Consider the following 22,335-nt stretch of genomic DNA (forward strand, 5'->3'; position numbering starts at 1 on the left):
AACAGGGCCTCTGAAGTCTTTTTAAGTAAGGTAAGAAAGAATGATGGAAAGAAAACAGGACAGAGTGGAAGAAGCTAGAACAGAATCTCAGCTCTGTTTCTAATTCACCCTGTGGCTTTGAGCAAACCATCCCTCTCTTGGACCTCAGTCTGCCAGTCTGCAAAACTGAGCAGCTGGAGACTAGCAATCTGCAAAGGGCTGTACACCTCCCACGGCCTAAGCTCTGCCTTCATAAATCATGCCAGGGTGGCAACCCCATGGTCCAGGCACTTTCCAGGATAGGAAACCCTGACTCTAGACCTGGTGAGTTCAGAAGACACCAGAGAGCTTGTGGCCACGTGAAATGCCAACAACTCAAACTACTGGCCCGAAAGGACTCCAGAGGGCAAAGACTCTAGACCCAACCTGACCCTGAGAGCCCAGGGGGCTGAGAGTGAGTCTCAAGATCTTTCGGGGTTAGGAAGCCTCGCCCTTCAAGACTGTAGCCACTCTGAACCCTACAGAGTACAGGGAATGCCACTTTCAAATAGTCCCACGTTCAAAGAGTCAAAACTAAGCCGCTTCTCAGTGGGAGTTTGGAAGGTCTGGGAGCCGGAAGGGGCACTGGAGCCCAGCTTCCTCATTACAGAGGGAAGCAAGGCGCAGGGCAGGATAGTGCCTTGCGCCGGGTCACACAGCTACCACACACCAGCTTTTCCTCCTGCCGGAAGGGCGGTTCTGAAAATAAGAAGCATGTGTGCCCTTTCCAGCACAGCCAGCAAACACATGCTAGGGGCCCCAGTGAGGAGGGGGAAGGACTACCCAGAGGATTCAGGGCAGTTTCCACAGATGTCTCTGAGTTTCCAGATAACAGAGAGCCCACCCCCACCAAGCCCCGCCCAGGAATTACTGTGTCAAGGCCTTTGACAGGAAGGAGGAAGGGCAGAGTCATCCAAGGGAGGTTAGAGGCAGCTCCCCAGGCAACAGAGAGAAGGAACCCCAACCCAGCCTCAGCCCCACCTTCACCCCAGCCTCTACCACTGCCGGCACAGTTCAGTGAGGAACAGTGGGGAGAAAACCAAAATACTAGGCCAGCAGTTGACATTTCTGTAAAGGGCCATATAGTAAACATTTTCAGCTTTGTGCTTGATGATCTCTGTTTCAAGCACTCAACTCTGCTTTTATAGCAGGAAAGCAGCCAGAGATAATACGTAAACGAATGAATGGGCAGGGCTGTGTTCCAATAAAGTTGTACGTGCAAAACCCGGCCGAGAGCCAGGCCTGTGAGCCGCAGTCTGCCTAGTCCTGCACTGAACTTTCACACTGAAACCGTCTGGACCTCGAGACCAAAGACAGGATTTCCTTCAGCTTGGCCACACGAACCCCCGGGCTTCCCTATAATTCAGGTCTCTAACCTGGTCTTGTCTTTATAGTACCTGAACAGGTCATAATAAATAGCCTAAAACTGTAAAAAATCTCAAAATGATCCAATTCCCACAATGGGCTATTATACACCTGTGAGAACTAATGATCCACAACTACATACGACAGCATGAATGAATCTCACACATAATAGTTAACAAAAAACGCCAGATTCAGAAGACATCATACTGTTAAGGAGGTGTTATGGACTGGATGTTGTATTCCCCAAAATCCGTATGTTGATGTCCTAACTCTCAACGTGATGGTGTTTGGAGGTGGGCCTTTGGGAAGTAAATAGGGTTAGATGAGGTCATGAGGGTGAGGCCTCCATGATTAGCAGCCTTATTAAGAGGAAGAGAGACCAGAGCTCTCTCTGCCACGTAGGACACGGCAAGAAGGCAGCCATCTGCAAGCCAAGGAGAGAGCCTCAGCAGAACCCAACTGTGCCGGCACCCCAATCCTTGACTTTCAGCCTCCAGAAATGTGAGAGATTAAATTTCTGTCGTTGAAGTCAACAAGTCAATGGTATTTTGTTATGGCAGCCTGAGCTGACCAAAACAGGAGGAATGCTTAAGTGGGAAAACTATATCTAGCATCTAATCAAAAGTTACTAGACAGGGGCGCCAGCCTGGCTGGCTCAGTAGGTAGAGTGTGGGACTCTTGATCTCAGGGCTGTGAGTTCAAGCCCTAGTTGGGCATGGAGCCTACTTAAAATAAAAAAAATTACAAAAAATACAAAAATTTACTAGATAGGCAAGAAGGGAAATAAATCTATTTTTCCTTGTGATCTTTAACAAGGAAAAATATTCAGTAACTAGAAAGACACAAACATGACAAAGAAGGGTGGAATTAGCTAAGACATGAAAACAGATATTGTACACACTCTTGGGGATTTAAAAGGAAATATAAACGTAATAAGGAAAGAAATAGAAAACAGAAGGTCCAAATGCAACTATTAGAAATAGAAAATACAACACTGGAAATGAAGAATTCACTAGATGGGTTTAACAGCAATTAGACACTAACTACAGAAGAAAAGATGAGTCAACTTGAAGACAAAGCAATAGAAGCTATCTGCACTAAAGGGTAGGGGTGGGGGGTTGAACAGAGCCTCAGTGACCCACGAGACAACAAGGAGTCTGAGAAAAAAAAAGGGGGGGAGGTGTATATTAAAGAAATAATGGTCATAGTACTCCTAAATCTGATGAAAACTATAAACCCACAAATCCCAAAAGCCCAACATACCCCAAACAGAATAAATAAAGAAAACCACACCAGCCCATATCATACTAAAACTGCTGAAATCCAGTAATAAAGAGAAACTGTTGAAGTGAGCCAGGAGGGAGAAGAAAGGACACATTACATAGAGAGTACACATACACAAGATATTTTCACCAAATGAAATGAAAATATCAAATGTGCGGGATGCAAAAAACAGAGTATCAAATACCTATACTAGGAAAGAAGATCTAAAATCAATGATCTAATCTATCTTACCCAGCTAGAAAAAAAGCAAAGTAATCCCAAAGTAGAATCAAGGAAATAAAAATAGGCGCAGGGGCGCCTGGGTGGCTCAGTCGGTTAAGCCTCAGACTCTTGATTGCAGCTCCCGTCATGATCTCAGGGTCCTGAGATCAAGCCCCGTGTCAGGCTCTACACTCAGCGGGGAGTCTGCTTGAGATTCTCTCTCTCTCCCTCTGCCTTCCCACATGCTCACACATGCTCTCTCTAAAATAAAAAAAAAAAATTAAAATAAATATAATAATTAAAAAATAGGAACAGGAATCAATGAAACAGACTGAAGATGGATGGTGGTGACAGCTGCAGAGCAATGGTGAACGCACCTAATACCCCTGAACTGTGAATCGAAAAATGACAATAATTCTAAATCATTCTGTATGCTTTACTACAATTTTCAAAAATAAAATTTAAAAATACTTTTTAAAGTCTTTAAAGATACCAGTGAAATTCAGAACAGAAGAACAACAGAGAAAACACCTCCTACACTAAATGAAGTCAGATCCGAGAGTCCATCCTAACTAGAGTGACAGGAGGTAGACGGACGGTCGGCCTGAGGACGGGGTGGGAGGGAAGGACTGCAGAGGGGTACGGGACAGTGCCTGGAGGCACAGAAAGGTTTTACGTCTTCACTGGGGTGACAGTGATTACGTGGAAGTATACAGCTGTCAACTCATCGAACTATACACTGGAAGTGGGTATTATTCTATCAAATTTACACCTCCATAGAGGTGATATTTACACCTCCCTAGAGCGAAAAAAGAAAAAAGAGAGAGAGAGAGAGAGAGGAGAAGCAGGTGGGAAGATGGGAACCAAGATGGGAACAGGGCACTCCCGCACACAAGACAAATCAGTAGACTGGGCCTTGCCGGCTATCTACTAGGGAAGGATGCAGAGTTATACACATCACCAGTTACCCAGACTTGACACCACCCCGGGAGCGTACAATAGTCATATGCACTGGGCAATGATCACAGTGCGCTGTGAACAGCCCTTCGTCAGAAATCCCTGCTGATGATCCCGGCCTCCCACGTGCCCAAGTGAGATCAGGAGCTGAAGCCTACAGGGAGTAGCATCAGGGCGCTCTAGTGGAATCCCTGATTAAGCAATCTTTGCCCTTGGCCTTGGCAAGTGCAAATGTGGAAAAATACACACACACCCCTAGGAGATAAGGCGGTCTATTTCCTATGAATTGGGGCAGCCCTTCTAGAGAAGTAATTTTGACTGTATAAATATGTCAGCCAGGTCAAAACAACGTACACACTCCCTGACCCATTTAGTCTCACTCCTGGGACTCTATCCCAGCAAATAATTTCCCTCCCTTGACCAAAGGGAGAAATCTGTACTACACCAAATAATCACTGCATCCTTATCTAGGATAGTAAAAAAATTGGAAACAACCGAAATGTCCAATATGGGAATTTCCAAAAATACAATCAGGAAAACTATGTGGCAACCTAGAATGTTCTATGCTAGGGGATGCTGACATGAAAACGCAGACCTCATGACTGCAAGGATGCTCTCACAAAGATGGGAAAGCACGTGCGACTGAAGACAGGATGGAGCATGGGGAGGGAATGGGGCAAAGCTGGGGGTCCTTGTGTAGTCTTCTAGAATTTCCACGCAATTACAAAAGTTTGTTAAATAAAACTTGAAGAGAAAAAGGTACCATTTCTCAGCAATGAAAGTGAAAATACTCTACACTCATTATTAAAGCCCTAGACTTTCCTTTTTGATTGCACTAATTACCCAGAGACAGAAGCAGAGAAATTGCATTTGAGATCTGGGGGTCAGGCCTTGGGATGTGGTGTTACATGAACAGAGTTCAGCTCAAATAAGGACAATTCTAGATCAGTCAGAGGGATCCAGAGACACGAGCTCACCACAGGATGTGGGGAGTCCCCTATCAAAGGAGGCACACCATAAGGCCAAAGAGAATTAGACCCTCTACCCACAAAGGTGCTGGGGGCAGGGGGAGGGGACTGACCTTTCACTCCTTCCATGTCAGACTTGCTTTGCCTCTCCTGGGTAGGGTGACCACATGTCCTGGTGTGCCTGGGATAGCCCTGGGATACACCTGTTGTTCTGGCCGAATTCTTGATAACCTCTCTTTCACTCTTAAAAGCTTCCCGACTTGTCACCTTACTCATGGGAGGCCTTTGTGGCTTTGAAGGAAGGGACCTGAAGCGACTCTGGTCAAGAGTCCAAAGGCCTGTGGCTCTCTGCTCACCTACGAACAGGCTGCCCATCGGGCTCCGAAGCTAATGCCCGCACTCCCCGCACAGGGAAGCTACCCGTGTCTCTGAGAAGGCCAGTGGCAGGGGGCTCTCCTGTCCTCGGAACACGGGCTCATTGTCTGTGCCACAAGGGGCCTCAGTTCTTCACTTTTAATCCAACTCTGAAACAGATCCAGACAAGGGCTTTATCTGAATCTTCGCAGATTAAACCCAATGCCGGTGGGAAGCGATCCTGCAGTTGCAGACATCATCTGAATCATCCCCTCCAGAGGATTTACCGGGCCAGACCAGGAGGGCTCAAATTCTTTGTGGAACCAGGTGGGGTGAGAACAAAGAACAGGGCCCTACACAGCCCTTCCTCCAGGGTATACCTCTCCCAGCTGCCCCTCCTCTGCAAGTCAGAGAGATTGCTTTATAATCTGAACCGTGGGAAAGTAGACACAATACAGAATTCAGCCATCTGAACCATGTGTGCGAGGCCAGCTCAGTGGCACTCAGGGCGGCCATGGTGTTAAGCAACACCGCCACCAAAACTGGCACTCTGTACCCACTCAACACTGACCTCCCCTTGTCCCTCCCCCCACCCCTGGCAACCCCCCTTGTCCGGTCTGTCTCTGTGAATCCGACTACTCTGGGGTAGTGCCTCTAAGTGGGACCGTACAGGATTTGTCCTTCTGTGACGGGCTTATTTCACTTGGCATGATAGCCTCAAAGCTCACCCATGTTGTAGCACATGTGCACAATTTCCTTCCTAAGCTTGAAAAAGATCCCACTGCATGTACAGAGCACATTTTGCTTATCTGTTCATCTGTCAGTAGACACTTGGGCCACTTCTATCTTTTGGTCGCTGTGAATAAAGCTGCTGTGAACACAGGTGTGCAGACATCTCGCTCTTTCGTTCTTTTGGGTCTATGCCCAGACTGGAATTGCTGGATCATATGGTAATTCTATTTTTTGACATTTTGAGGAACCTCCATACTGTTTTCCAGAGTGGCTGCACCATTTTACATTCTCACCAACAGTGCACGGGGGTTCCGATTTCTTCACATCCTTGTCAGCATCTGTTATTTGGGGGGGGGGTGTGCTTGTATGTTTTAATAATAGCCATCCTAATGGGTGCAAAATGGTATCTTCTTGCCATTTTGATTTGCATTTTCTTTTTTTAAAGATTATTTATTTATTTAGTTATTTATTTATTTAAGAGACACAAGGAGAAAGAGAGCACAAGCAGGGAGGAGGGGCAGAGGGAGAGGGAGAAGGAGAAGCAGACCCCCACCCCCACCCCACCACGCTGGGCAGGGAGCAGATGCCGGGCTGGATCCCAGGACCCTGAGATCATGACCTGAGCCAAAGGCAGACGCTTAAAAGACTGAGCCGCCCAGGCGCTCCTTGATTTGCATTTTCTTAAGTCAAAGTGACATTCTGCACTTGAAACAGGTCTCATTAATACAACCAAAGAATGGCTATGATTTAAAAAAAGAAAAAAGAGTAAAGGGGCACCTGGCTGGCTCAGTTGGTGGAGCACACAACTCCTGATTTCGGGGTTGTGAGTTTGAGCCCCACTTTGGGCATAGAGCCTACATACATACATAGATAAATACATTTTTTAAAAAAAGTAAAAAGTGGGGCACCTGGGTGGCTCAGTCATGATCCCAGGGTCCTGGGATCGAGTCCCGGCAATGGGCTCCCTGCTCAGCGGGAAGCTTGCTTCTCCCTCTCCCTGTCCCCCTGATGGTGTTCCCTTTCTCACTATCTCTGTCAAATAAATTAAATTAAATTTAAATAAATCAATCAATCAATCAATCAATCAATCAATCTTAAAAAAAAAGGTAGAAAGTGCTAGTGCCCTCACAATGCTATGTCGTCTAGAAGCACTGTTTACCTGACGACCCCGTGAGAACTGCATGAAGCCCGGCTCCCCGCTCACTCCGTACACAGACATCAACTGCATCCCCGTTTGTCACCCCAAGCGAGTACTAACAGTCTCTTGGAAAAATCCCAGCCCCGAACTGGAGGGAGAGAGCTTTAAAATCCCTGCTAGAGGGGCGCCTGGGTGGCTCAGTCATTAAGCGTCTGCCTTCGGCTCAGGTCATGATCCCAGGGTCCTGGGATCGAGCCCCGCATCGGGCTCCCTGCTCCGCGGAGAGCCTGCTTCTCCCTCTCCCGCTGCTCTTCTCTCTCTCTGTCAAATAAATAAAATCTTTAAAAATAAATAAATAAATAAAATCCCTGTTAGAGTGTACAGGTGTTGGCTGTAAAGTATGTCAGTGTGCAAATGATTCTGAATGGGGCAAAGTGCTCAATAAAACCTTGTTTGTTCTAGCTCTTAGCACTGGTCAAAGAAACGACGGGTGCCTTCTGTGTCTCTGAACCTCGCTGAGCCCAGGTCGGCCAGCAAAGCTGCAACCCTGTCCCTTTGTTAATTCACCAAAACAAAACAAATACAAAAACTCTCTGTGCAAAACAATTATCTATGCTTCGCTTCGCTTCAAAATAACGGGCGGAGGGGGGTGTGCGGGGGGATATAAATTAGACAGAATCAGCTATGAGTGGATAAATGTTGAAGAGAGGTGATGGGAACATGGGGGGTTGTTAGATCGTTTGATTTTGGTTATTTCTTCCATTTCAAAGAGAAAACTTCTCTGACAAGGTAAGGCTTGGCATACGACTGTATCTGTTTCCAGCGACCCTGGGAGGCAGGCGGCAGGCCTGTGACATCAACATTTCACAATGAAAACACGAAGACTCCTCGGGATCACTCAGTGTGGGTGCGAGTCCAGCCTGGCACCCGGGTGGTTACCCCTTGCTTCTCAGGCCTCACCCCACCCCTGAGCTCCTGGGCAGATGAAGAGAGCAATCACTGCTAGACACCTGGCAGGGAGGCACCTGGGTCATTTCCCCAACCAAGCTCTCTTGTGCCTCGGTTTCCTGACTGCTTTTTGTCCCTTCCTGTTGGGCCCCAGGGCACACCAACTGAGAAACACTCTCGACCACACAGACTTGGCAATCCTGCAGAAGGCCGATGACACGGCAGCACCCTTCAATCAAGGAGACTTGCTACGATTCTGGAATCAGGAGCTCCGCTACTTGAATCTGGGGCTGCCGAGCTGTTATTACTGGGAAAGTTGGAAAAGAGCTGCCCAAGAGTAAAGAATCTGTTCTGAAGAGAATGTGAAGAAATGGAGATTAGTGGGCCCTCAGCCACAGCAGCGGGAAGTTTTGCTCTTGCTGCAAAATTCAGGATGACTTTCGGAGGACAGGGCACAAGACCAAGCAAGCACAGCCTGGGGGTGGGCGAGAACAGCACGTCAGCTAGGTGTCCGAGTGTCCCAAGTGTCAGACTGCCTGCCTAGGCCAAGGGGCCCTCCACCAGACACCTGGCCGGTGGGCGGGGCCTCCAGGTGGGGCCAGGGAGGGGGCAGGGCCGGTCTGGGAAGCCATACGCTGCGGGGATGAGGCAGCCACATGCCTCCCGTTAGGAGAAGCCCACAGGAACGATGTCCTGGGCTGTCTTATTTCAAGGGAAATGATGGAAGTTGCTGGGGACAGGTTGTCCGGGCACAGAAAAAAGACGTGGGGTGAATGACCAACCTACTGAATCCCACCCTGTTTCTCCAGGACAGAAACCCCCCCAAAACCTTGAGATAAATCACTGGGAGATGATGCTATAAAATCAAGGGTAAAAGCTGAGATGTCTTAGCAAATCTCCTTGTTTGCAAGGCAAACAAGGTCCAAACAGGGCATGCCGACACCCACAGTGGAAGCAAAAATGTGGCATGATGGCCGATCATTCTGTCCCTCTTTCTCCAAGTGTCCCCCACACAGAAGCTGACAAGGAACGCTTGCTGAAGATGTGCGACCATGTGCGTCCCCTCAGCCACCTGCACGGACACCGTGTCTGCTTCTCCCCTGAACCAGCCCACTGGTTTCACACACGTGCCATGCTACCTCCCCTGACACCCTGACCGTCTCCAGCCAGTGCCTGAGTTTCCTGGTCTTCTTCAAGGCGAGAGTCCTTGAAAGAACCGCGCTGAGTCACGGTCTCCACCGCCTCACATCCCGCTGGCTCCTCAGCCAGCCCCAGGTGGGTTTCCATCCGGCCCCAGAGCACACAGCAGCTCTGGTCAGGGTCACCAACAACCTCCACCTCGTCAAAGCCAATGCCCATTTTCTGTCTTCATCCTATGTCACCCCCCTGTGGCACAGCTGACTGTCCTCTCTACGCGGAAGGCCTCAGAGTCTCCTAGCCTCCCCTCAGCCCACCCACTCACAGCCAACTCTGGAATGGACTTTGCTGTGTAAGGTCACCTCTAGTATCCCCAGACTCCACAGTCACACCTCTCCGCTTCTCACACACCCTCCATGATCGCATCGAGCCGCACCCCCTTTCATCTCCAAGATGGTCACAGACATAGGAAACGGAAACCTCCATGTGGCCAAGAGACCATTTGAACACGTCTGTCCCAAAATTCTCTCTCAGAACATGGTACCACCACCCATCCCTTCACTCGGCAGAATCATTCCAAAATCAGATCCAACTTGTAACCTACCAACAGTTACTAAAAGAGGCAGAAAATAATTCCACCTACTTACTGAGCATTGCAAGGTCCTACATGACCTGGTTCCTTCATTTCTCTGTCCTCGCTTGTGTCCCTTCCCCCTGTACTCACGGAGCTCCAGCTACATGCTTCTCATTGTCCCTTGCACATGCCAAGTGCATTCCTACCTCAGGGCCTTTGCAAATGCTGCTCTTCCAGCCTGCAGCTTTCTTCCCAGACGCCCACTGGCTGCTTCTTCACGGGTACTCTGGTCTCAGTCCTTAAGGCAACTCCTTGGAATGCCTTTCCCCAACCTCCCTAGCCAAGGAGCTTCCCCCTCCCTGCTCTGCTGCTCAGGAGGCTAATGCCATTACAGGTTAAACACAAGCACCAAAGAAACAGGGCTCTACCACCCTTGTCCACTCCTACCTCCCAGAGCAGGGCCTGGCCCAGAGTCAAGAGGGCACAAAGTGCCCTGCTGCCGATGTCTCGTTGGTAGCATCCCCAGGGCAGGGAAGGGGGAAAACAGACCTGCACGTGGGCCAGAGCTCCGAGCGTTCCTGAACCTCCAAGGCTGGCATAGGGGCCCATTAACCTGGTTTTCGATCACCCTGGCCATCCCTGTCACAGTACTGTTAACAGCCTGTTTTATAATTAACTTGTTGCTGGTTCTGCCCGAGCTGGGCTCTTAGCCCCGCCCACCTTCTCCTCCTAAGCCACGCGGGGGCCCTGGCCAATCAGCAGTAGGTGAACAATCATGATCTACTGAATAAGGACGAGGCGAGGGACCCAAGGCTGCTCTTGGTGACTCACCCAGAAGACAATGTTGTAGCTGAAAAGGAGGTACTTGTACCAGCAGCTGACCTCGGCGTTAGAGTATCTATAATAGTGCATCTTCTGAGAAGCAGGATCTGTGGACAGACATGGGAGTGATGAGATGACAGGTTCAGTTGCAAAACATCTCCCCCAAACCTGCTCCCCCAGAAAGAGCAAAGGTGAGGTTCATACACAGACTCCAGAAGTCTCCAAATCGTTTCCGTGTTCCTGCACAAGTCCAGATATTGCTTTCTTATCAGTGCCAGCTACGGACTGGGCGAAAATCATGTTAAGTCAACTCTCCAAAGAGAGCCAAAAAAAGAAGAGAATCTTTGAAAGAATGGAGGATGCCAATTTTTATTTATTTTTTTAACCATTTTATTTATTTATTTGTGAGAGAGAGAGAAAGAATGAGCAGGGGGAGGGGCAGAGGGAGAGGGAGAAGCTGACTCCCCGCGGAGCAGAGAGCCCGACGTGGGGCTCGATGCCAGGACCTTGAGATCATGACCTGAGCCCAAGGCAGATGCTTAACCGACCAAGCCACCAGGTGTCCCCATTACTTTCCTTTTGGAACCCGAAAGCAATCCAGGTGGGCCCTTAACTCCTCCACCACCCCTTGCTGCCAAAGCCGTGGCTCAGTGGTGGGGAAGGAGGTGGGGGCCTTAATGGGGGGGCGGGCAGGACCTAGGGCTCACAGGGGAATGCTCGCCCTCAGCCCCCTGTTCCCCTCCCACCTCCTGGGCAAGGATAAGGGCAAATCGTAACAGGGCCCGAGGCAAAACAGACAAGGCCACTCAGGCAGTGAGGAGACAACCCGCCCACAACTGCCAGGAAGAAACCAGCTGCTGCCGCAAGGAGTGACTACTGCAAAATCCCTTCCTGGGAGCGGCCTCAGTGGCCTGGCCACGGGCTTGTAATGTTCTGAGAAGTGATGCCAAGCAGGGACATGCAAACCACATCACTCTGGAAATGGGTGCTGTGCCCACTCTACCTCCTGGTCACGGGGCAGCATCAACCGGCACAGCAGTCTGGACGCCTCCGTTTGCTCACCTCCTCCCTCTGACAGGGATGCGAGAGTCTGGCCCGTCTGGCCTCAAAAACCAGCCAGGAAAGGGACTGCGACCCAGCAGCCCCCAGCCCCACCCTCAGCACAGCACTTCCACAGAAGTCCCCTCCAAGGAGGGAGTATGACTGCAATCCCGGGTACCAAGGGACACCCCTGGGCACAGGGCACACAGGAGGCCTGAACACAGCCTGGGCCACACCGGCTGGCTGCAGAGAGCCGAGCTCCTTCCTTCAGGCCTCAGCCTCCTCAACTAAAACTGATCCCTAGCATCCCTGGAGCTAAGGGACCCAGCTGGCAGCATCAAACGACTCATTACAAATACAGACCTCAGGCCTCTCCCCACTGCAGGTTCTGAGAAGTAGGTGTGGGGTGAGGCCCAGAACCTGCATTTGTGACAAACTCCCCAGTGATTCTGACATGCCTAATGTACCAGGTATTAGCCTGGGCACCAAGGCCTGCAGTCCCTCTGGGGTTCCTGAAAAGGCAGAAGGACCCTGTTACCTGCAGCCCAGCACGCAGACCAGGGCTAGGGTCGGGATGGCTCGTGGTAGGCAACTAACTAAAGGGAACCAACATTCACCCATTTGTGTTGCACACATGACAAAAACCCCAAAGCACTGGGGTTTTCTCCAACTACAGATGACTGGCTTCATGCATATAGAAAAATAAACTTTTTTTAACCTAAAGCTCAGGCAAGTTTATCACAGAGAACAGTCAACTTGGCCAGAAATGCCCTAGAAGGCAGGACACTAATCTAAATGGTAGAAAACCTACTCCTTTTTATGGACGAGACAACCCTGCTTCTTAGAATTGTCAAATACAGCCTCCTCTTCTTCATGGTTCCTAGAGAAGTCTGGAAGGTGGATGGCCGTACCCTCCGTGGAACGGGACCCCAGCGACTGGGGAAGGCAGCTCAGGCACAGTACCCCAAAGTTCAGGAGTCCTAGAGAGTACTCCTTGGGCATCATTTAACCTAACCATGGTAAAGCTCTCCCTCAAAAGCTTTGAAGCAGTAAACAAAGCCAGACTCCCTTCTTCCTCCACAGAGAAACCAGCTAATTAGCACGTCTTTCTGTTTTCCAGAGTACTGGCAACCTCATCCCTGCCCCCTGCTTGGGGCCTTTGGGAAATGATTACCCTGAGGTGATGTGGGGACTCTCAACCTGGAGATCCCTGTTCTTCAGCTCTGACTGGTTAACCATGGAGAACACAGAAAGGGCACAGGAAACTCCATGGGCATGCAGGCTCTGGAGGGGGGAATTCTCCGCAGGGCACCTGGCCTCCCTCACCTTAGGTTTCACCCTCTTTCATGTGGCCCCAAAGACCTCACCCCACAAAGACACACAACCACCCAGATAAAACTGCTTTCACAGACATCAGGGTCCAAACCCAGACCCAGAGAATCTCAACAACCAAGACATACACTCCCTTACTTCCTGGAAACTCAGACATTTGGAACGACACTAGACAGGTCCACACCAAGGAAGGACCAGAAACACCCTAAGCATCCACCACACAGTGTACCACACTCAGACGTGTCCCCTATACACCTGCCATGCACAACCCAAAGCATTCACACGGGGCATCACACCATTTCTGTTGAACCAAGATAACCCTCTGCGGCCTAGGGGTGGCGATGTCCCAATGACACCATTTTCCCATCCCATTCACAAATGAGGAAACTGTTGAGGGAAAACGGTTTAGTCTTTCTTCACCCACTTGTTTATTCCTCCCCATGGGAAGATAAGGCACTCAACTTACCACGGGGTGGGGAGAGCTAGCCCACTTCCCCGCCCGCCCCTTCCCGTGGACCTGAGGAGCAGGGAGGAAAAGCTGTCTCTCACCCTCGCATGGCTCTCTATCCTGCTGGCCAGAGGCGGGAGAAGCAGATCCTGAACTTCAGTGTCACTGAAAGAGCCCGTCTCCACAGGGGCGCAACCCAGGGTATAAACTAGAGGAGGTGAGGTAAGGAGGTAAGGGGAAGGTTTGTTTGGACCCCAGCCTAAGCCACACCCTCCAACACAAGGTCCTCGGCAGGGGGAGGAGGGGGGCCATTTGGAGGCAAACAAAGCCAGCGCTGAGCTCCCAAGGTCTGGCTCAGCGGCCTCACTGCCTCAGTGAAGGAAAAAGGACTGATGAGTACACCTGAGCTGCCAACCTGAGAGTCACCCACACCAACAAAGAACCCCAAGAAGTGGACAAACGTACCGGTGCTGACTAGAACCCAGATCTGACTCAACATTCCGCCGAAACAACTCCGAAGTGACTGTGCTCCCTGAGGGCTCACCTTATTTGCTCAACCCAGTCACATCAGAGGAAGGCAGAACTTAGCTCTCCACCAACTAGGGAATTCAACGAAAACCACGGCCATTTAGGGGCACCTGCTGGCTCAGTAGGTAGAGCAGGCAACTTTGGATCTTAGGGCTGTAGGTTTGAGCCCCACGTTGGGTGTAGAAATTACTTAAAAGTAAAATCTTTAAAAAAGCAAACAAAAAAAACCAATCAAGACCATCTACTTTAAAATATACACAAAGAATCTTATTTTAACAAAATAACAAAATATCCTAAAAGATGGCTAAACTTTTCACAAATACTAATTAACATTGCAACAGAGAAGGATCTCCAAAAGCTATTCTGTAGCTTTCGTATTCTGTGGAAATACATAGAAAACAATCATCAGAAAAATTTAATTCTAAGTCCTGAAACTGTCTCAGTTCCAGAACTTATTAAAACAGAAGAAAGCATTTACATGGCAAATAGACATGTTGTTTGTCAAAACAGCAACTTCTCAAAACAAGGGGGAAGGTTAGAATCATGTCATAGTGTTGAGAGAGCTGGCTAGCAGTCTGAGAGCTAACTAATAAGCCAAAATAAATCTAAATATTTAAGGTTGCAAGCACACACACACAGCACAACAGAGCATTTCAGGACATCCCCTTCTTTGACGCAACAGGAAAGAATACAAAGTATAAAAATATCAATATGAAACAGATAAATAGTTTTCAAAGTCCCATATAATTTTTTTTTAAAGATTTTATTTATTTATTTGAGAGAGAGAGAATGAGAGATAGAGAGCACGAGAGGGAAGAGGGTCAGAGGGAGAAGCAGACTCCCTGCCGAGCAGGGAGCCCGATATGGGACTCGATCCCGGGACTCCAGGATCATGACCTGAGCCGAAGGCAGTCGCTTAACCAACTGAGCCACCCAGGCGCCCCTCAAAGTCCCATATAATTAAAAGTAACATTAACATAAAAAGAAATACAAATGATGTTTTCAGCAGCTGCCGCAGTTATGACAAAGGGTAAAAATCTACAATACATAAAAATCCATACTTAAAAAGACTCCAGTGTTGCAAGGACAAAGGATATGGACATTACGTGAAATGGAAGGACAATATAACTAACAGATGGCAAAACGTCCAACATCACTGGACGGGAAACCTAAAGACAATCCAGAGATACTATTTCATGCTACACTGTTTAACAAAATCACCCCACTACTGCCCGCAAGCCCATAGTGAGGGTGGCAAGTCCATACCTCGTTGCTGGCAGCAGAGTCAACTGTGACTACCCTTGGGTAAGCAATATGGTTACAGATACTCAAAACAAAACAAAACAAAAAGTCATACCCTTAATCCAATAAAGTCATGACTAAGAACTTGCCTCCAGAAAATAAACCAACAGAGGAAAAGGAATATGCATTAAGTATGAAATCTGAACATCACGGTTTACAATTACGGAACAATTTGTAAGCATGTGGTTGAAGGCCAAAATGGAATATAAAAGTATGGAAATGGTTGCATGGGGCGGTGGACTTCTAAGTGATTCTGTAAAAACATTTCCACTGTTGTGCTCACCATCACCACCGCTGCATTTTAAGTGCAAACTGGCCATTGCTGGGGAGAAGGGTGTGCCTACCTCAGAGGTTATTGGCCCCTCAACGTGATGACCTCTACCAGCACTGTAGCCAGGGTTTATCTACTTTGGGATTATTTCAACCTGTAAGAGTCCTTCCTTCTCCCTCTCCCTGTTTATTATTTTTTTTTAAGATTTTATTTGTTTATTTGAGAGAGAGAGAAAGAGTGCATGGGGGTGGGGGCAGAGGGAGAGAATCCTCAAGCAGACTACCCACTGAGCACGGAGCCTGACACGGGGCTCGATCCCACAACCTGGAGATCATGACCTGAGCCAAAACCAGGAGATGGACACTTAACCGACTGAACCACCCAGACACCCCAGCTCCCATTTTTAATTAAAAAAAAAGCAGCACATGCTCCACTGTAAAATATGTGAACAATTCAGAAGTATGAGAAGTGAACTGGCAATGAGAAACCACTAAACACTGGTTTTCACATTTTCACCATGACCCACAGTAAGAAACACACTAACAAAATCAAGCCAGCGCCCACATACTCGCATGCTCAACTGAGCTCATAAAACAATCCCTCCCCTTATTGCATGCCGTGCGTTCTAGATTTGCTGTTTGTCTTTTTTTTTTTTTTTTTCAAGATCACGCCTGCACATTATCTAAGAAGCAACTACTGTAAAAGTTGTGTTGAGAAAAAGAGCAGATCCTGGGCCAGGGCTCGCCCTCTCCAAGGGACCCTTTTAACTTCTAGCTGATCTTGGTATTTATACCCCATACAACAGCTCTTAGAAATTTCTGTACATAATATGCTCGTGTCACTATTCCCTGGCTTTTCAGAGTTCTAGGTATTACCTACCCACTTCCTACCCTGGAAGGCAAGGATGTAATTCTCTTTACTCCCATAGAAACCACTTGTCCCCTGAAACCCCTTACTCTTCTCCTTTCCTTTATCTCCACCCCAATTATAGTTAAACTCCAGCAATGGCTGGAGTGATTTTCAGAGTTTACATTATTATGACCATTTGAGCCACCAGAGTGAGCCATATAAACCATCATTACTGTTCCTACTTTTTGTCCTCTGGAATTAATAATTCTGTTATTTTCCTGTTTAATTTCCTGCAAATTTATCAACATTCGACCCCAGATTCAATGCCAGTTGTCCAAGTCTCCTCTCAGTACGTTCATTCACACCAGATGTTCTATTTCCATTTCTTCTTCCAGAAGAAAACTCTCCTGGAGCTTACTGCGTTCGATCTGGACTGGTGTACAGAATTCCCTTTACCTCAATTTGGGATACAGCCCATGAGAGATCCAGTCTTTGCTCTCCCTGGTGGAGAAACCCTTCTGTGCAAAAGGCAAGTTTTTTGGATACTGCATGTCTGAAAACACCTTTATACTACCCTCATTCTTGAACAAAAGTTTGTGTATACAATTGGAATCAATGTCACAAATAATGAAAAGGTGCCACTCTACCATCTTCTATTTTCCAGCATGCTGAGAAGACATGAAACCACTCAGATTCCTGATGTGTGTTTGATGTATTTCTGTGTAGGCTGATCTGGCTGCCATTTGCTGGGAAATCCTAGTTGTTGGCATCATTAACTCTTTCCTCTTAGGCCAGTCAGGTTTTCCCAGTGAGGTCTCTCTTAATCTCCTCCCTGGAATGGACGGGGCTGGCTGTTAGTACTGTAGAAGCCAAATGGAAGTAGAAGGCTGGGAAGTGAATGTGATCTCCATTTTTACCTCCAGGAATACCTGGAATCCTACCTTCTGGAGAAGGTTTATCCTTCAGCACAATAAATCTCCAATGTCCAGCTAAAGGGGAGAGGGTGTCACCAAGCAACATGGAGAAAGAAATCTAGGTATCTAACCACATCAGCTACTCTGCAATAATTCTTACATTTAGCCGCCTTGGATGCTCCTCTGCCCCCGAACCCCAAAATAACAATGTAGTGACACCAACTTCTCTATTTTAAACTGGGTCACTCATGTATCTCTTCCCGGCTAGCAAATTTTTTCTTGTTGTTGTTTCTTCTCCCTCCCCCTGTCCTCAGAGACTGATTCCTTTTTATTATTATTTATTTATTTATTTATTTATAAGATTTTATTTATGTATTTGACAGAGAGAGACACAGTGAGAGAGGGAACACAAGCAGGGGGAGCGGGAGAGGGAGAAGCAGGCTTCCCGCTGAGCAGGGAGCCTGATGCAGGGCTCGATCCCAGGACCCTGGGATCATGACCTAAGCCGAAGGCAGATGCTTAACAACTGGGCCACCCAGGCGCCCCGAGACTGATTCCTTTTTAAAAATTCCCTTTATCTTGGGGCGCCTGGGTGGCTCAGTTGGTTAAGTGGCCGACTCTTGGTTTCGGCTCAGGTTGTGATCTCAGGGTCCTGGGACTAAGCCCCATGTCGGGCTCTGTGCTCAGCGGGGAGTCTGCTGGAGGATTCTCTCTCTCCCTCTGCTCCTGACCCCACGTACTTGTACTCGCTCTCTCCCTCTCTCAAGTAAATAAATCTTAAAAAAACAAATAAAAATACAAATTCCTTCTATCTTAACTTCTGTGAGGTTCTATAATAAAGTAAAATTAGGCGTGTCCACTCAATCCATCAATTTACCCAGATCTCTAGGAAGACTTCAAAATATTTTTAGTTGCCATCTTTTTACAGAACAAAGTGAAAAACCAGAAAGTGTAATTTATCACCATATAAAAGAAAGGGTAAAAGAAACCTTGTAGATGTAATTAAGATGACTGATCAATTGACCTCAAAACAGTGAAATTATCAGAGTGGGTCCAAGATAATTATGTGAGCCCTGAAAAGCAGAGCTTTCTACCAGCTGAGGGCAGAGGTAGTCAGGTTCCACGCATGAGAAGGATGCAGTGCATTATTGCTGGATCTCAGCTCCAGAAGCCATGTGCACGGAGCAGGAGTTAAGGGTGGCCCTGGCCAACAGTCGGCAAGGAAGCAGGGCTTCAGTCCTACAACAGTCAGGAACTGAATTCTGCCAACAACCGGCATGAGTTTGAAAGTAGATTATTCCCCAGAGCATCCAGAAAGGAATGCAACCCTGCCAACACCTAGATGTGGACCATGTGAAACCCTAGGCAGAGATCCCAGCTGAACTATGCTGTACCTGGACAGCACCATCCACCCATAACCTAGAACCCCCACCCCCCAAGTTGCCCTTGTGGTCTCCTTACCTACCCACTCTCCAGTTGACCATTCACCAAGATTCAACCTTTCCACGTGGCTTTCAAGGCTCCCAGCCCTGGACCTGGCCCAGTCACAAGCCCATCCCAGGGAAGGGCAGCCATATTGCCAAGGGAGCTGGGGGCCCTGTTGCACCTCCAGATAGCATACCTTTAGCCCTGGACATCCCTACCACCCAAGAAGGGAGTCCTCAGAGCCCACTGGGAGCTGGGGAACATTCTCAGGCCAAAGAAACAGGCAGGCCTAAGGTGACAAGTTTAGGAAGGCAGAGGTGAATATGAAGGGGAAGAGGTTTCGGGGGGGGGGGGGGGGGGGGGGGGGGTGTTTCACAAAGGCAGGCCAGAGTAGGCTGCCTCATTGCCCACAGGAATGATGTGGCCTCAGCCCCAAAGCACAGCCACCCACTGAGAGGGGAAGGGCTCAGATCCACAGGCTCTCAACTGCTGAGTCACACTCAGAGTCAGAAGTCTCTATGTCCCACTCTAGCCCATTCCCCTCACAGCCAGGGTCTACCAGAAACAGTGTGACCTGGACATGGTGGTAGTAGCCACTCAGAGGTATCCAGAAGTTTGACTCTTCCTCAGACTATAAAGGGAAGACACTATAAAGCCACACAGGGTGTGGAGACTGGGCCATCCTCCCTTATCACGGGGTCACCGTGCCCCTGGCACACAGGTGTGGGGAAAGGGAGGTTCCCAGTGTTCAGAAACTGGAGGCCCATGTGGGGGTCCAGGAAAGCCTAGGCTACCAGCTCTGAACCCCAGCAGGCTCCCCAATGGGCCTGGTGTTCGAAGTGCCTGGTTTCCTGTATGAAACCCTGAACATAGCAAACACAGCATTAGGAGTTTCCACCACCAAAACCCACAACCCAAAACCTGCTGAGTCTAAGGCGCACCGAGGGGCCTCCCTGTTGATCTGATGAGAGGAGAGACCTTTGTCTACCTCAGTGCAGTCACCGGGAAAGCAGCAGAGGGAGGGACAGAAGTGGGTCAGAGAAGGGAAGCGGAGAGGCAAGGGCTCAGCGGGAGCAATGCTGGGCCTGGAATGGAGGTCGCCTAATCCAGTGATTTTCAAACTTACTATTTTTACTACTTTGTAAGCTACAGGAGGTTTTGTTCAAAGGAACTCTGACCCAGAAACCCAGCATGAAGACAGGCAGAGCAGGTCACTCATCTCAGGCGTCTGGGAGGAAAGGGGAGGCTCCGTGAGGTGCACACTTGAAAATAATGGGCCTGGTCCAGAGGATCCCAAATTCCAAAGAACATGAGAATCACTCAAGGAGCTTTTTCCAAACTGCACATGGAGACTAGTTCAATAGGACTGTGACAGACCTGGAAACTCACATTTTTAAAAGCTGTCTTTCACAGCAGTCAATTTGAAGGGACCCTTGCTGGCCAAATCTGGAAGATATCTGAGCATCAGACTAAACAATTATAGTAAAGGATTTTAACTCACTGAATAAAATAAGAATCCATGAGTCCACTCAGATATACACAAATACATGGATAAATAAACAAACGGAGAAGAGAAAGCTCTTCTTTACAGGAGAATGCCAAATGATAAATGTAGAAGGAATTAACGGAATTAAAATATCACTGTTCAGCAATCATGACAGAAAGAATTGTCAAGAATCATCAGTGGGTTGTTTTGGTCCGTTACAGCTGCTACAACAAAGTAGCACAGACTGGGTAGCTTATAAAGAATGGAAATTTATTTCTCACAGTTCAGGAGGTCCAAGATTAAGGCACCAGCATGGCCGAGTCAGGGCCCTCTTCCTGGTTCAAAGCTGGTACCTTCTGCTGTGTTCCCACGTGGTGGAAGGAGCAAAGAGCTCTGTGGCGTCTCTTTTAAGGGTGCTAATCCTCTTCATGAGGGCTCCACCCTGCAGACCTAAGTACCTTCCAAAGGCCAGTCAAATCGGGCACTGATTTCAATATGTGAATCTGGGGGACACAAACATTCAGACAGTAGTGGGCTCTAAAATTAGTTGATGAAAGTTTGATGAGAAACAGCATGTTTGCATCGTCTCAAAGTATCTCCCAATAGGACACTTATTAATTACAGAGAACATAATAGTAACTCAGCAGTGGAGAAACCCAGCAGATACCACCCTATTAACTAAGTCATTGCTGTTTCCATCATTGGTAATGAGTCAAACCAACACGGGTCCCTCCTGAGGGGATGTACTGAGAAGACACCTCATTTCTGTGGTATTCCTGATGAAAATGCAGAACATGAATCTAATCGTAAGGAAAAATCCAAGAAATTCAAATTAAGGGAGATTCTACAAAATAACTGGCCTCAAGTCAAAAGGTAGAGCTTGTGGCCATTTTCCTTAAACAAACAAACAAACAACAACAAATGGAAATACAACCTTAGGACAAAAAGCAAGCCCGGAGCCCAGAGAGAGACCTTGAGGATGATTCATCAGGCAGCTCATCCACCGGCATCAGCAGCACGGAGACAGTGCAGGCCCACCCAGCTGAGGCAGGGCTTAGTCACCCACAGCTGCTGCCCCCCAACTTCTCAGAAAGCTGGGTGAAAGGAGGCCTGGCACCTTCCTGTCTTCCCAGCTGCTATCCCCTCCTTCGTGGAAGGTGAAGCCCGCGGCTTGCAGGACGGGGAGCCCCTGCTGCCACGGTGCATGGTGCCCGATCATCACGGCAGGCCCGTCTCTGAAACCCTAAGTGCACGTGAAATGTCTACACCCCGAAGCTGGTTGTACACAAGATGTAGAGAATCTGGGCCCAGTTCACAGTGACATCTTCAATGGGGACAAGACCCCAGGAGGCCAACACGCCTCCGAGTCTAGACCTCAGGAGGATCTGACCGGGCCCTCTGTCCACTCTGAAATTCTCAACTAAGGGCCTGGGGCCCAGGCTCCCTCGAGTGAAGATGATGTGCGGAGCAATCCATCAGTGCGCAAACTCGCTAGGCCGGTCCCTCCCCATGCAAAGGCTTTTGTTGTGGAAGACAAACACCTCCGACTTACTTCTGCATGTCCGGACCCCTGCTGCATGCAAGGCGCCCAGAAAGAGGCTGTGGAGGCCAAGCACTCACAGCGAGACCGGTGCCTGACTCAGGGGGCTGGGGACACACTTCCTTCTACGAAATCCGGCATCAGGAAGGTGCTGGAGGGCAGGATCCTGCACAGGAAGGGAGGAGGAGGCGGGAAGCCAGTCAGGAAATGCTCTACAGAGATGATGCTTTAAATGTGAACGAGATGAGCGCTCCACATCGAAGACAGTCACCAACTTGCCCTGAGATGGGGACACTACACTGTAGCGCAACACAGACCAACCATCTCACCCACAAGACTCTCCAAGGCCATTAGCAGCACAGTCCCCGGTGTGTGCCCCGCTCCGGGCCGGGCCCTGCCAACAGTATCATGACACGCCCACATGGCTGCCCCCGCAGAGCTGACACAGCTGGGGCCCTACCCACCACGGATTTTCCAGATGATGAGTGGGCCCACTCGTGGGGAGGTAACAACTCTGCTCTAATGACTGAGTCTTTGCCGCCATTGGCGGGGGGGGGGGGCCCCAGTAGGTACAAGGATTTGACTGCATGTCTCCTGTAGACCTGAAATGTTCTCTTTGTAGGAGTTTGCCCCGCCCCCGCCTGCTCGCCCCCAACACACACACACACACACACACACACACACACACACACACACACACA

At 48.8% G+C, this 22,335-nt stretch overlaps 1 protein-coding gene across 3 annotated transcripts in view; it reads right to left on the reverse strand.

Annotated features, from left to right (window-relative positions):
• The window catches only part of TSPAN14 (tetraspanin 14), a 54,125-nt gene that overhangs the window by 16,446 nt on the left and 15,344 nt on the right, over positions 1–22,335 (reverse strand). Inside the window, exons 1-2 of one of the 3 annotated variants that reach the window (XM_025850371.2) lie at positions 21,647–21,785; positions 10,508–10,605 (exon numbers count right to left, since the gene is read on the reverse strand). In XM_025850371.2, the coding sequence (XP_025706156.1) occupies positions 10,508–10,588 (81 nt within the window). In that variant the 5' untranslated portion in view covers positions 10,589–10,605; positions 21,647–21,785. Of the gene's footprint in view, positions 1–10,507; positions 10,606–10,702; positions 10,725–21,646; positions 21,786–22,335 lie in introns of those variants that run through there. The other 2 variants (XM_025850373.2, XM_025850370.2) reach the window with 2 other exon arrangements.

Source organism: Callorhinus ursinus, unplaced genomic scaffold (genome assembly GCF_003265705.2).
Source record: "Callorhinus ursinus isolate GAN/ISIS: 27379988/994484 unplaced genomic scaffold, GSC_fseal_2.0 scaffold31, whole genome shotgun sequence".
Taxonomy (NCBI): domain Eukaryota; kingdom Metazoa; phylum Chordata; class Mammalia; order Carnivora; family Otariidae; genus Callorhinus; species Callorhinus ursinus.